This window comes from Schistocerca serialis, chromosome 9 (genome assembly GCF_023864345.2).
Source record: "Schistocerca serialis cubense isolate TAMUIC-IGC-003099 chromosome 9, iqSchSeri2.2, whole genome shotgun sequence".
In the NCBI taxonomy this organism is placed as follows: Eukaryota; Metazoa; Arthropoda; class Insecta; order Orthoptera; family Acrididae; genus Schistocerca; species Schistocerca serialis.
In genome coordinates, this window is record NC_064646.1 from 375,111,413 (window position 1) to 375,127,485 (window position 16,073).

General features: G+C 41.7%; 1 protein-coding gene across 1 annotated transcript in view; it reads right to left on the reverse strand.

Annotated features, from left to right (window-relative positions):
• Positions 1-16,073, reverse strand: part of LOC126419259 (protein takeout-like) — a 51,432-nt gene that overhangs the window by 21,045 nt on the left and 14,314 nt on the right. The window contains exon 2 of the mRNA XM_050086415.1: positions 6,072-6,164. Coding sequence (XP_049942372.1) covers positions 6,072-6,164 — 93 coding nt within the window. The remainder of the gene's footprint in view (positions 1-6,071; positions 6,165-16,073) is intronic.

The window sequence follows — 16,073 nt, forward strand, 5'->3', positions numbered from 1 at the left end:
GTATTGTGTTAGTGTGTGTGGAAGGGGGGCGGGATGGTTGTCGGCTAGGGGCCTTCGAGGATGAGGTTGTTATCAACCATACGAAATTAGGAGAAAGTAGTGTAGTTAAAGCGAGGAAGATGGGGTAAAGAGATCTCACACATGATCACCCGCATAGTCTCTCTAGCTCACATAATGAAAACTTGCATTAAAATTATTCAGATGGTCTAAAATTGTTAAGTCAGTCTAAGTAAAACAACAGGAAAAATAAAGTAGATTGAAGGGAATTTGTGGTTAGCTGATCATTTGCAGAGAACATCGGGATATGTGCGAATAGGGCGCGTGAACCGAGGTTGCTGTAAAAACTTAATAATGTATATAGACAGTCCATCCAACCAGGACATCAAGAATTTGGACGATATTTGCCCATAAATGTCAATCAAATTCACCAACAGTCGTGAAACTTAAGACGTTTTTTATTTTATTTTATTTGGAAGGCTACCAGTTTCATCATTTCACTATGCCACCTTCAGACCCCATATGTATACGCATCTCTCCAAGACGGCGTAGTGAAATGCTGAAACTGGTAACCTTCAAAATAAAATAACATCTTAAGTTACGCGGCTGCCGGTGAGTCACATGGACACTGACAATTACTTAACCAGCTGATGTCCCCGGGCCATGATGCCTGTTGTCAATATCCATACATGCATGACAACGGTCGAAGAAATTCTATGACTTTCAAGAATTTTTTAATTTAAAGTTTTTTTTTAGTTTTTTGTGCAAATTTACATTCACCATTGGAATTTTTCATTTAATTCGTTAATTTTGGACGTACATTAACGTGCTATATTAAATAGGGATTGCAGGTGGACTGTCTTCGTCCGCTCTCTGTGTTGCAATTACCAGTAAGATTTGACGGAAGTCTCCAGAGAAGAAAACGGTAAGGCTGGCCATTGTTGTTATATAAACGTCCAGTTGTTCTGTGGAAGACTTCAATCGATGTTTTAAGGGATATTGGACCTTATCCGAAACAATGGAAGTGCAATCCTGTATCAGTTACCAGTATTACCTTGCTTCGAAATATTACAGATGCTGTACATTTAGTAGGCATAGATTGTCGGTACAGCAGTGGAGCAGCCTGACGCCTATCACTGCTAGATGTCACACGTATCGTTCTCACAGCTGAAGGATACTTCATTTCATAGTAGCTCAGTCAATTAGCACGAAGTATTTGTAAATCACACACACAAACCTTCCTCGTGAATCACTCTACGTATTGCTGAAAACCAGATCAAAATCCCTACACTACGTCCAGAGATTTTTGGCAGGTTACGAATGTAATGCAACTCTGTAATGCCAAAAACATATTTTTTTTATTTGGTATAATTACAAGTCGACTACTTTCGGATCTTCCTTTACTTGACTGTGAAATCTACCTTCTTGCCAAATTTCATGATTCTAGATCAACAGCGACTACTCTACATGTTTTATTGAGTGAATTTGCGATTATCACTTATAGCGACATATATGGCCGTAACTTTTGATTTCATGGAATTCCTTACATTGACAAGGAACTGGAGACATAAATTTGATACGTTTACACATTCTTGAGAAAAATGGTCTTAACCGTCGGACAGATAGACACACACACACAAACACACACACACACACACACACACACACACACACAGATGGACAATAAACTGATTCTATAAGTGTTCACTTTTTACTGATTTTGGTACGAATAAGCCAGCCACCCTGATAAGACATTACAAACGTCACCCTAAATTATCAGGTAACAGGAGGCATGTCGTACAAATTTTGGAAAGACGTGCCACATTCATATGATTGTCATTTAAAATTAATGGAAAATCAGTTGACGAATGATCTGCTGTCCTCTTGTATGAATACAAAACACCCTCTGCTAAAATGTGGTGTACCGTAAACTGTACGCCACAAGCACCACACGTGGGAGAATCCTCTCAGCGGAGCAAGAAGCTAAGTCTTCTTCCCATCCACGCATGTCTCTGTACCTCGACGGCGAGGCGTTGACATGTGGAGGGATGGCACACTGACCTAACTGAGGATCGCGACATGCCTCCTTGGCTGCTACGTCCACCCTTTCGTTCCCCTTACTGCCCATGTACTCTGACACCCAGCAGGAAGACATCTCCTTCTGCAGGCTCTGTAGATGGAACAGGGCGTCCTGTATTTCTGAACTACTTTATCTGCTTGTTACAAGCGTCGTAGACAGTAAAGGGCAATCGGGGAGTCGGAACAGACGAGAAATTCTGCACTCGCAAGTCGGATTGCCGACGTACAGTGAAGGAAACTGGGCGGTGAACTTTCTAAGGCATCATACCGGCAGCTGCCTCAAGCCATTTAGGGGAGTCACGGATAGCCATATGGGTTTTGAATCGTCGTTCTCGCGGGAGGACTCCACCGCCTCAGCATTGGCTCATCTCGGTCACATGTAGTGTTTGGGGTTTTTATTAAGTAGGGGTGACAGCAGACATCAAGCAAACTCAGGGGCACCCTTCTGATATTTTAACACGCTGGATTAGCTCATACTAATGTGTATCAGAGGTATTAAACGAGAATGTTTGGAAAGAACACAACGTTACTCAGGTGAAACCCTGGCGGATCACCTTAGGAAATCAGTAAACGACTAAGATTGTGCGAAAGTTTTTCTGATACAGACGTATGGCTCTAGCAGGAATTTACGAGGGTAATATAGGAGAGATTAAGATGAGCACAGAGTCAGAAAAAAATTATTTTTCTGTCGCTCAGTACTCGAATGCAGTTGAATAGAAGATCGTTAATATTGGCACTGGATTATCTCTACCACGCACTGCACAGTGGAATGCGGAGTAAGTATATAACTGTAGATGTGCAAGCCATATTCGTATGTACAGTATAACAGCTGTCTAGTTACCAGCACTTACTGATGTAGAGTCTCTTCACATTGCGGTACTATTTTCAAACCCATAATCATCGGTTACAGTACCTATACAGCTACGATTGAAGACCTGGAAAATAACTTTATGTACAAGACTTTTTACGCACACTGTGTTGTTAAAATGTTACAAAATTCTTACGGAAAATACTATTTTTCTATCAGCTTACAAATGAAATATGAAACTTCTGTTTCATTGCAAAATTTTACTGTTTAGTGTCAGGCTAAAAGATTAGAAAATATGATACTGTATATGATAATATAAAAGAAAATGCCAGGAATTTTAGTAGATCTTCTAACTGGTTGAGAATATGGCGTATAGTCCCGAAGTAATGGAATGGAAGATTCACTTAACACAGAATATGAGTTAGTGACAGACAAGTATAAGACAAATTTGATGAAAATGCTAAAAACGAGACTAGTGATATGATTGATATCTAAAGTGGGAAATAACAACAAAATTGAAAGAAATGTCCTACGCAGAAATTAAGATCAAAATCGATCACGTAAAAACAATTAGTAGTGCCAGAAGCCGTAGTATAAATGCTGCCAGTGTTAACTTTATTAGTTGATAGCCAGTATTATTTACTCACATTGCCACTACAGACACGTGTATCATATTAATACTATATCAATTTAATACTATATTGGTGTCCAAAACTAAAGCAACAAATCTCTATTTTCCCGTCCTGTGTCTAATTCGCGATATAATCATACAGATTGTCAACAGATGTCCGTACGGTCGTGTTCTGCACAGAAGATGGCATTCCGGTCAACGGAAAACCACGCCAATGATGACGTCAGGGCACCTATCAAACTGAGTAGTGTTTGCCGGCTAGTCCTACATCCACAATCGGTGTATACACAGTCCCAGACGGTGGAGTATCACACATAGAACACGTCTACCAAACTCTCTGTGGTGGAGGACCATAGGAAGAATGGAAACAGGACAACTGATGTGACCCGAAGGCTTAGTGTGAATCGTTCTGTTATTTCTCGGATGTGGCGACAATTTATAGAGACCGAAAAAGTATCCAAAGACCAGTTCAAAGCCGACCACGTGTGATATCAAAAAGAGAGGACCGTTACTTGGCTGTAAGGGCACGACGGTACCGTCTTAGTACTGCACGGCAACTGGCATCTAACCTCGCAGCATCCACTGGACTGTTGTATCGAGACAAACGGTGTACAGAAGGCTTCGGCAGAGTGGCCTTTTTTGGCGGAGACTTGCTGTATGTGTACCTCTGATGCGTCTTCACAGAAGGGAACGTGTTACGTGCAGTCGTCAAGATGCCACCCGCACAGGCGAACGGTGGGCCAATGTTCTTTTCGCAAATGAGTCCCTATCTAATCTGGAGAGTGATTCTCGACGCATTGGCATCTGAAGGGAATGTGGAACACTAATTTGGAATCCAAACATTGTGAAAAGAGACCAATATCGAGGAAGATTCTTAATAGCGTGGGCAGGGATTTTGTTGACCACTCGAACACTTCTTCATGAAATTGTATTGGTGAATCGGCACAGGTACCATGACGAGGTCTTGGGACCTCACGTACGGTTGCTGCGAGGTGCTGTTAACACAGTCGTCGTACTGATGGACAATAATGCCCGAACTCATAGAGCACGAGTGGTTGATGTTTTCTTGGAAACGAAAGGTAATGCACGCATGGCGTGGCCTGCTTGCTCTCCCGATTTGAATCCCATAGGGCATGTCTAGGATGCAATAGGGAGACAGGTTGCATCACTTCAACATCCACTAACCACTCTCCAAGACTTGAGAGCAGCTCCACAGCAAGAATGGGCTTTATTGCCTCAACATCACATTGATGAGGCTATTCACAGCATGCTCCATCGTCGTCAAGCCTCTATTGCTGCCAGAAGTGGTCACACCTCATTTTGAGCACAACAACCGGTTGTCGGAATGTATGTGCAAGTCTGTTAAGTTGGAAAAAAACAAAAAACATTTTCGTCTACTGTTCTTCATGTTGCAGTTATTTACGTTCTGTATTCTATACATTATTTCTATTTTGCTATCACCTGTTTATATTGTTTTGTCCCGAAATAGTCCCAACCTTGCAGAATTTCCATTTGTTGTTTTAATTTTGGACACCGTGGTATTTGTCACATTAAAATTATGTTTTAGGGACCTGTGACGTAAAAGAGGTATTCGGCGCATGAAATACTGGTCCAATGTAAGAGAGGCCTGATGGTCTTAATCACATCAGATTAAATAAATAAAACACTTAAATAAAATGAGGAATGTATTCCTTACCAGAACAAGGGCAAAATAATGGCATATCTGCTACAGCACACAAAAACAGTTACCCTATCAGGGAAAGAACCAGCGTAGACTAGCACTGATAAAAAGGGCTTTCCTGCCCAAGAGAAGTCTACTAGTTTCAAACATAGGCTTAACTTGTGGTAGTGAAACATGGACAATGCGAAAACTGGAAAGAGAATCGAAGCATTTGGGATACGGAGTTACAGACGAATGTTGAAAATTAGGTGAACTGATAAGGTAAAGAATGAGGAGGTTCTGCGCAGGATCGAATAATCTGTGGAAAACACTGACAAGGAGAAGGGACAGAATGATACGACATCTGTTGAGAAATCAGGGAATGTCTTCCATGGTACTAGAGGGAGCTGACTGTAGAGATCAGAAACTGTAGAGGAAAACAGTGATTGGAATACATCCAGCAAATAATTGACGACGTAGGTTGCAAGACTTGGCACAGGAGAGGAATTCGTGTTGGACCGCATCAAACCGATCACGAGACTGCCGATTCAAAAAAAATCGTACTAAAGAATGCAAAACCGAACGTAGAAGATGCTGAGTGGTACAGCTTTATAGAAATGGGAAGATTAGAACATGACAGGAAGATATGGAGAAGGCATAAAAAAAGTCGAAAGATTAATGACTCGCAAAATATAATTTGATAGCACTCTTCAGCATTTTTGTTTCTGATTTCAAACCGTCCGTATTGTCACAACTTCAGATATTTTGTGCCCTTTCTAATTAATAGTGTATAGTTTGTATTTGATACCTTGAAGGAAATTCTCGTGTGTCACATTGCAGTATTATTAAAGGCTATGTGCTTTTGCCGCAGCAGAGGCCATAGTTCAAATTCATACCTTTCACAAGCGTCGGTACAGAGTCCTGGAGCGCAATCTTGAGACACTGGACGTACTGTGGATCGGTCTGCTTGCACGTCTTCATTTCAGCAGCTGAAAAGAAAAGATAACGAATTACTACTTTGTCGGTGGTAAAAAATTACATTATGGAGCTGAAAAAGAGATAAAATGAGCCTTTGTAGCTGATTAATACACACAATGATGGATGTGGAAGGTGGTAAATCGTGAACACCTCGACCGAACGCTACCACACTGGCGCTCCATCATTTCCATGTTTTTGATGTATATTGATTAAAATTGCATTCTTATACGAGCTTATTGTAAATATTTCAGAACAGAAAAATTTGGTTGCTGCAGATAATGAATGGTGTAAGTGACGGTGTGACTAGCATTACAGGAAGTGTTCGGGAGGAAATAACAAAAGCGCGTGTCCAGGTGATGTGCATGTGCACCTTATCGCCATCATAAGAACTTTGAGAAAGGTCGAATCATTAGTATAAGGGACTTGGGAGTAGCTTGCAGGCAGATTGGACAGACGGTAGACTGGAGTACAGCGCCTGCAGAACGTCTGGTGACGATTTAGAGTCTGGACAACAGTGTGGCAAGGAAGGAAGACTGTAGTTCTTTTACATCACGAGAAGATGTTATGACTGTTCGACTGGCCGATGCGATTAAGTGGATGACAACAGCTGTTAATCCGGGCGAGAATTACAGTCAGAGTTCCATCACGCCTGTCGGCAACAGATTACTGAAAGATGGATTGGATTGCCATGTGCCGACCGCAGCGGCCGAGCGTTTCTAGGCGCTATAGTCTGGAGCCGTGCGACCGCTACAGTTTCAGGTTCGAATCCTGCCTCGGGCATGGATGTGTGTGATGCCCTTAGGTTAGTTAGGTTTAAGTGGTTCGAAGTTCTAGAGGACTGATGACCTCAGAAGTTAAGTCCCATAGTGCTCAGAACCATTTGAACCATTTTTGATTGCCATGTATCTTTTATCGCTGACTCTACACCACAGTCAACTGGGACGCTGAATGGCATCCTGCGTTGTTCGGTGATGAGTCTCGCTAACCGTCTGTGGCAGTCAAATCGACACCAACATTTCCGTAAACGACCAGGTTAAAATGGCTCTAAGCACTATGGGACTTAACATCTAAGGTCATCAGTCCCCTAGACTTAGAACTACTTAAACCTAACTAGCCTAAGGACATCACACACATCCATGCACGAGGCAGGATTCGAACCTGCGACCGTAGCAGCAGCGCGGTTCCGGGCTGAAGCGCCTAGTACCGCTCGGTCACAGCGGTCAGCCAACGACCAAGTGAATGGTCACTGAAAGCTGCGATTCTCAGAGATCAACCCCTCTCCTACCGCTCGAACCGTCATGTGAGGAGTCAGTGGATGTGCAAAACGACTGATCTAACATTTGTTGAAGGATCGCTGAATACTCTCTACTTTTTGGCAAGAAGAGTAACGTCTGTTTTAGCATCCTTCATTATCACTGCAGCAAATGGCGTATTACAGCAGGCTAATGCAATCACTGCTCTTCAGTCACATCACAATCGCCTAGCAGAATGTACAGATACTCGACTGGCAGAACAAGCCCCGTGATTTATCGTCAATCCATGTCTGCAATCGGATGAGGAGACATATACTTTCATGTCAGCCTCCAGACTGCGGTATTCGTTAACTGACACAACATGTTTTTCTGGCACAGCATGAACTTCCTCAAAATGACATTCGCAAGCCACTTGCTTCCATGCAACAAAGAGTTGTGTTGTTGTTGTGGTCTTCAGTCCTGAGACTGGTTTGATGCAGCTCTCCTGTGCAAGCTTCTTAATCTCCCAGTACCTACTGCAGCCTACATCTTTCTGAATCTGCTTAGTGTATCCATCTCTTGGTCTCCCTCTACGTTTTTTACCCCCCACGCTGCCCTCCAGTACTAAATTTGTGATCCCTTGATGCCTCCGAATATGCCCTACCAACCGATCCCCTCTTCTAGTCAAGTTGTGCCACAAACTCCTCTTCTCCCCAATTCTATTCAATACCTCGTCATTAGTTATGTGACCTACCCATTTAATCTTCAGCATTCTTCTGTAGCACCACATTTCGAAAGCTTCTATTCTCTTCTTTACTAAACTATTTATCGTCCATGTTTCACTTCCATACGTGGCTACACTCCATACAAATACTTTCAGAAATGACTTCCTGACACTTAAATCAATACTCGATGTTAACAAATTTCTCTTCTTCAGAAACGCTTTCCTTGCCATTGCCAGTCTACATTTTATATCCTCTCTACTTTGACCATCATCACTTATTTTGCTCCCCAAATAGCAAAACTCCTTTACTCGTTTTGCTTTTGATGATGTTCATCTTATACCCTCCTTTCAAGACACTGTCCATTCCGTTCAACCGCTCTTCCAAGTCCTTTGCTGTCTCTGACAGAATTACAATGTCATTGGCGAACCTCAAAGTTTTTATTTCTTCTCCACGGATTTTAATACCTACTCCAAATTTTTCTTTTGTTTCCTTTACTGCTTGCTCAATATACAGATTGAATAGCATCTGGGAGAGGCTACAACCCTGTCTCACTCCCTTCCCAACCACTGCGTCCCTTTCACGTCCCTCGACTCTTATAACTGCCATCTGGTTTCTGTACAAATTGTAAATAGCCTTTCGCTCCCTGTATTTTACCCCTGCCACAAAGAGTATAAGAATGTATCCCTGCCCTTTAGGGTCACACCTTATACTGATGTTATTGATGCATTTCAGGTTCGAATGTAATGAACATTTAATCATTAACTGCCGTGTTTTGTTGGAGAAATAGTACCCTTAGTCTAGTGGTAGCACCTTTGCCTAATCGCCCTGGGTTCCGGGCACGATCCCACTCACTGCTTAAATTTTGAAATCGTTGGCAATCGTTGTCGGGGAATGCCGGTATAAGGAGGCTCGCTTGTTCTGCCAACTGCCTTGTCACAGAGGCCGGAGGAGCGGGCAGAGCTTGTAAGAGCAACCTCTTGTTGTTGGGGTGGGAAACAGCTCCTATTAGGCGAAGGAAGCGAGCAGAAAACAACAGATACCTCGACGTTAAAGAGACACAACGAGGAGCCGCAGGACATGTGGCCTGAAGTTGGAAAATTGTCATGATACTGTCTCCTTTGGCACAAGATTCCGGATTAGTCCCCTCTTCCGATCTCTGGTAGGGTACTGCCAAGGAAGACCGGGAGAAAAAGACTGAATAACCAATGAGAGGGTAACACACTACTAGTTGCAGTGTGGAATGCCAGAAGTTTGAACGTGGCACGGAAATTTCAGTATTTTAAAAGGGATACGCGAAGACTTAGTCTAGATACAGAGGGGGTGAGAGAAGTGTTCAATTTATACATCGAACAAGCGGTGCTGAAGTAAACCAAATGTTAAAGAGTGGGATTAAAATTCAAGGTGGAAGGATATCAGTCATAAGATACGCTCATGAAATTCCTATTCTCACTGAAAGTGAAGAACAATAACAGAACACTTTCAAAGGAATCAACAATGTACTGAGTATAGAATATGGGCCGAGAGTAAAGCGAGGAGAGACGAAAGTAGTGAGAAGTAGCAGAAACGAGATTACTGATAAACTTATCGTCGGTACTGATGACCGCAAAGCAGACGAAGTTAGGGAATTCTGCTATCTTGGAAGCAAAATTTCAGATAACGGACGAAGCAAGGAGGATATGAAAAGGAGACTAGCAGAAACAGAGGGCATTTCTGTCGAAGACGGGTCGCCATGTATCAAATATCGGCCTTAATCTGAGAAAGACTTTTCAGAGAATGTACGTTTGGTAGATTGCACTGTATGATAGTGAAACATGGACTGTGGCAAAACCAGAAAGGAAGGAAATCAAAGCGCTTGAGACGTGGTGCTTCAGGAAGATGCTGAATATTAGATGGACTGATACTATAAGGAATGTGTAGGTGCCTAGCAGAATCGACGAAGAAAATAACATGTGTAAAACGCGGACGAGAAGAAGTGAAAGGATTATAGAACTTGTGTTAAGACGTTACGGAATAATTATCATGGTATTAGGGGGAGCTGTAGAGGGTAAAAACGGTAGGGGAGGGCAGAGACTGGAATACATCAAATAAATAATTGGGGACTTACGGATTAGCGGCGGAAGTGCTACATAAGGCGGGTACTTCATTGTGTACCACATTCTATTTCAGCCAGTGTTGTAGGGTCACAGTATCTGTGGTGTCACCGCCAGACACCACACTTGCTAGGTGGTAGCCTTTAAATCGGCCGCGGTCCGTTAGTATACGTCGGACCCGCGTGTCGCCACTATCAGTGAATTGCAGACCGAGCGCCGCCACACGGCAGATCTAGTCTAGAGAGACTCCCTAGCACTCGCCCAGTTGTACAGCCGACATTGATAGCAATGGTTCACTGTCTACATACGCTCTCATTTGCAGAGACGACAGTTTAGCATAGCCTTCAGCTACGTCATTTGCTATGACCTAGCAAGGCGCCATATTAAGTTACTATAATTACTATCTTCCAGAATGTATTCTGAACAGATAATATTGTGAATAATGTATGGTCAAGAGCGACGTTCATCATTAATGGATTAAAGTATCAAACTAATTACGTCCGCTTTCTAAATTCTCATTCACTGTCATGTTCCAGACCTCACGTCAGTATAGTTCTTCCCTCCTCACGCCAGCTTGCGTGAGCTAAAACACGTGCATTACGGCCTCCACTCATAACACGGTGTTGGCTCTTCTGTTAACACAAAAGTATCCCCACTCATATTCTTGTATTTCTCCGGAACCCGACCTGATCTTTCACGAGGTTGGCTTCTACTAGTTTTCCGTTTTTCTGTAAAGATTTCGTGTCAGTATTTTGCAGCCATGGCATTTAACTGACGGTTTGGTAGTATTCAAACCTGTCAATAATTGCCTTTTTTTAAACAATCCTTCTTGAAGTCTGAGTGTGTGTCACCTGTCTCAAATGTCTTGCACAGAAGGTGGAATACTTTCATCATACTTGGTTCTCTCAAGGATCTGACTAATTCTGATTCAATGCTGTCTAGTGATCCATTACTGTTGTATATGATTGCCAATGAACTGCAAACAGCGACAACCGCAAGGCGGCTAGTTATACCCGACCGGAGTGACTTCAAGTGGAAAGGCCGTCAAAATTAGACATAGGAAAAATCAATACCAGACAGATTCAAAGATGAATTCTTGGGAAATATATATCATCCACGAAAGAGACAGCTCACAACATCGTCGTTCGACCGATTCGTGAATACCGCTCATCTGTTTGTGAGGGTAAGGAGCTAAAGAGAATATTCTAAGGAGAAGAACGCATTTCGTTATAGATACGTTCATTGTCTAGGGAGCATTAACAGCGATAGTCATTGCAGTGGCTGACGCTATAGTAGGCGCTGTGCATTATGTACAAGTTTACTGCTGAAATGCAGAGAACGTACGTTCCTAGAAGTCAGTCAACGTATTAATTCGTTTTATACAGATCTCACAAAACGACCGAGACAGGAAAAGTACATTAATTCGCAGCTCATACGGATGGTTACCACCAGTCGTTCTCTCCTAGCGCCATCCACATATGGGATAGGAATGGTGGGGATACGATGGTGGATGGGTGGCTTGCGTACTGTAGAGATAGATGTCAACCGGGCGTACAAAGTGAGATGCAGTTTGATGCTGCTTTTAAACTGTGGGTGCAGAGACAACCTTGGAGACAGGACAACCGCAGCAATAAGTAATTTTCTTGGTTATCAATAAACCGCTTCATGCCGGCCGGTGTGGCCGAGTGTTTCTAGGCACTTCAGCCTGGAACTGCGCGACCGCTACGGTCGCAGGTTCGAATCCTGCCTCGGGCATGGATGTGTGTGATGTCCTTAGGTTAGTTAGGTTTAAGTAGTTCTAAGTTCTAGCGGACTGATGCCCTCAGAAGTTAGGTCCCATCGTTCTCAGAGCCATTTGAACCATTTTGAAACGGCTTCATCTGTATTTATCCCTTTATTTGTACATGGCTACCAGTTTCATGGCACTAGGAGCCACGTCTTCAGGTGAACCTCTGCAAAACAATATATAACGAAGGAGTAACAACCCTAACACATCCACTGATATGATAATTCTCTAAAAATATTTGAAATATTTAAAAGTTTCTTTTTTTTTTAATCTTGTAAATGCTTTTACATAAGAATGTTAACATACTCTTACTCACATAACTAAAAAGTTAAAGTTAAGCTCGGAACTTGGAAGCCAGCATTCGTTATTTGTCAAAATAAAACTGCTAAAACAGCTGGATGCATGTATTCCTATCCAGTACGATTGATGGAGCCTAAAAAAATTATACCATAGTGATCCACTGGTAAGTTTAAAATATATGAGAAACTATTAAGGCCTAACACGCGGCTAGCATGAACAAACCAAGGAGTGACTGCAGTAAAATTGAGGGATATTCTAAGTAACCTGGACTAAATGCGCCAGGTAAATAGCTTACTGACACCCAAATAACACACTTACCACTTCTTCGGTCTATATGCAACTGGGGACGCGGCCGCGTGCTGTCTCTTTAGTGCCGACATGAAAGAAAACACAAATGGTTCAAATGACTCTGAGTACTATGGGACTTAAAATCTGAGATCAACAGTCCCCTAGAACTTAGAACTACTTAAACCTAACTAACCTAAGGACATCACACACATCCACGTCCGAGGCAGGATTCGAACCTGCGACCGTAGCGGTCGCGCGGTTCCAGACTGAGGCGCCTACAACCGCTCGGCCACTCCGGCCGGCTGAAAGAAAATAGCTGGGCCATAGGCCGCTCTGGCATGCGCTGATGATGCGAGGCCACAACTGAATAATCGGTGATCTTTTGGCGGAACTTATGAACGGTGAATGAGAGTAAGGAATATTGCGCTATCCAAATACAAAAACGATTTAAAAACAATAGAACATGATAGTGTTCATTTTTTAGGGACGCCAGTGGATTATGCTAATCTAAAAGAAAATCATAAACCTATGGCGTTTAATAACGTACAAGAGGAACATCATATGGTTATATAATGGGAAATGAATAGATCCACTAACAGCGTCCCCTAAATAAACCTTAAGAGCTTTACAAAACTTCAAAATTCTACAGTTATTGTCTCTAAAATGTTATAACAAAGACTGTAGTGAATTTTGATACTTTTTAAGTACAGTTAAAAGTTGATAACTTTTTTAAAAACGAGCATGAAAGGAAGATACACAAGAAACCTAAGGTAATAAAGGGGAGGTGATGAGGTGAGTAGTGAAGGGAGAGGTAGGAAGGGAGAAATATGCGAAGACCCAGGAAAAAAGGAGGGGAACCGGGTAAAAGAAAAAGAGAGTATTATGCCAACTAACTTAGAGATTCGAAATTTACCAAAATTCTAAGGTCCTTTAACTCTCTTTGTCCATTTAGCGATTGGTGTGGAAAACGAGTAATGCGTTGCATAATCTCAATCTCTTCTAAGATGTTTAGAGTGTGGCTCTTGTTTTCTCGGCGTAAAACTTTTAAGTTACTACGGATATCGATGACGGAATGCCCTTACTTACGGAAGTTCGTAGTCATCTAAGAATAAAGGACAAAATACAGCTAAAGCTGTTTATTAAAGCGCGAGACCTTGGATTCCGGTCCTCTCTGCCTCAAAACAAACAAAATGCCTGTTTAGAGACTGGCAGACCAGCTATGCTTTTGTTTCATTCTATTTCTCTTCTTTTTAAATGGGTAACTTCTTATTTAAAAAAATCATAGCTTCTTCATTTCTCAATCTCACTACACTTTTTTGAATAATTGAACTTGTAAAATAAGCTCTATGTCATTTTCTTAAAAAAATATTATCAAGTGATAATATACATTCCTCATTTCTCAATCTCAGTTACACTTTTTTGTACAATTGAAATTGTGAAATAAGCTCTATCCATTTTTTTTAATATTATCACGTAATAATATTTTTAACACGGTTGCAATTCTCTCGCGGAAAATACGTCAGCTATAGTGAAAGTCATATGTCTTAAGACTGTTCCAGGATAACACCCATAAACGCCACACGGAACACGCAAGAAAGGCGGTAACTAAACCATATGCTCAGGGTCATGGTGTTTCTTGTTGTTTTAGCAACAGTGTGTTCGCTATAGCGGTGTACTAGTAAGATCTGGAGACCAGCGGTAAACTTGCATTTTATTGTTTTTTATCCTGCCTAGTGGTGTATGAAGTCAGTTTATCTATGGCCGTCGAAAACGTTGCCTCACCTGCATCTACTAATTGTACTAAAAATTTGTCACGTGAAATGTTAACGAAATTAAAACAAGAGGCTCATAATGCTGTCATACATGCCAAGTAAGACTTGAAGCTGAAAACTGATCTATTTTGATAATATTCATGGCCCATAAAGATCAAAGATCGTAAAAGATTTTAACAGCTTAGCTATTTGGAGTAAGCAAACCATATTACCACGTCCACACCACAGTCACATCCAAATCCGAAGGCAGGGCCATCAGAGAAGTACATCGCTTAGAACTGAGAGACAGCGACAGACAGCCAGAACAGAATAGACCTCCTGAGTTGGGAGTGCAAGCATTTACACAAACATCGAATGTTTCAAAGTACACGAACAAAAGCACCTTCGGGAAGTGATAAATGCTAAATAATTACTGGGGATCGGGTATGAACTGGTGACCCACTAAGCTGCTTTGCATGCACCAAAGATCACCACAGTATACCTGAATGATTCAGTTTTAGTTTGTGAAGTTGCCAGAGGACGTCATGAAAAACGTGATGAAGAGGTGAATTTTCTACAAAAGTGTTTTAAGTATGAAGGAAGAATCTTGAAACAAAATAGGACAGAAGAATTTTTTCTACAAATAATTTAAGATCATCTCTTCCCCCTTTCAGTCACATAAATTTACACAATTTTCCACAGAAGTGTGTCGTACTGAAAATAAAATGAAGTTTCTTATTTTTTAAAATTACTCTCCTGTAATGTTTATTGGTGTGGAGTTGCCCTTTTTTCCCCCTTGGCCTACGTGCATTTACTGGGATGGATTAGAAAAACTTTCAGATCAATGCTTGCTGTAAGGAATGACTGCTTATCCACTACATAAACAACTTTAACGTTAAGAGTGTAACTAAGACGATGATATGGTAGTCCTGGCGCACAACCGCAAGGTATTTAACTTCCGCTAGAGTGTAACAGGGTGAAATGACCAGGATATTAGGCTGGCTATAGCATCGATGAACGATTATCGTAATCAATCAAAAATTACATAGTGTTACTCTTGCAGAGCCATTTTTAAGAGGAACGACGATATAAATGCAGTTGTAGCCAAGTGGAGGCCAGACTAATACAGACTGGAAGAAAAGTCTTATCTACGTAGCTCACGTACAAAATACTCCTCAGACTGATAGGTCGTCTGTATGGGATACTCAGTAATTTGATATAATGCTAGAATGTAGTCTTCCAAATACATGCTGTTCGGATAATTGTTATTGTATCTATGCTTTATCAGAAAGTTTAATGACTTGGCACAGTTACTGAATGCGCTTAATGTGAGTTATAAAGGACTTTTAGTTTGGCCTTCACCGCATACTGGTATAATGGAAAGTGACGAGCATTTCTGGTTCCAGATAAAACACACGGTCTTGTCATACCGGTTGCGAAAGCCGGTTTACGTAGTCGAGGATAACAGGACCAACTCCATCCGGACATAGCTCTGAAGAACTTGCTTTCAGACTCTTTTCTGTCTTTATTCTCGTTTACACGACCTACTGTAACGAGGAATCTGTTCGGGTGCGCATACCGCAATAATGCTGACTTTACCGTAAAACACTGCGCCGTTACGGAAATACACGGACATCCACAACTATATTACTATTTCCGTCTGTCGTTGCGTTACAAGCGATTGATAGTGACGATTATTAGTGTTTAAGTCAATATTATTACCGGGACGGAATGACACTATTTCGCCT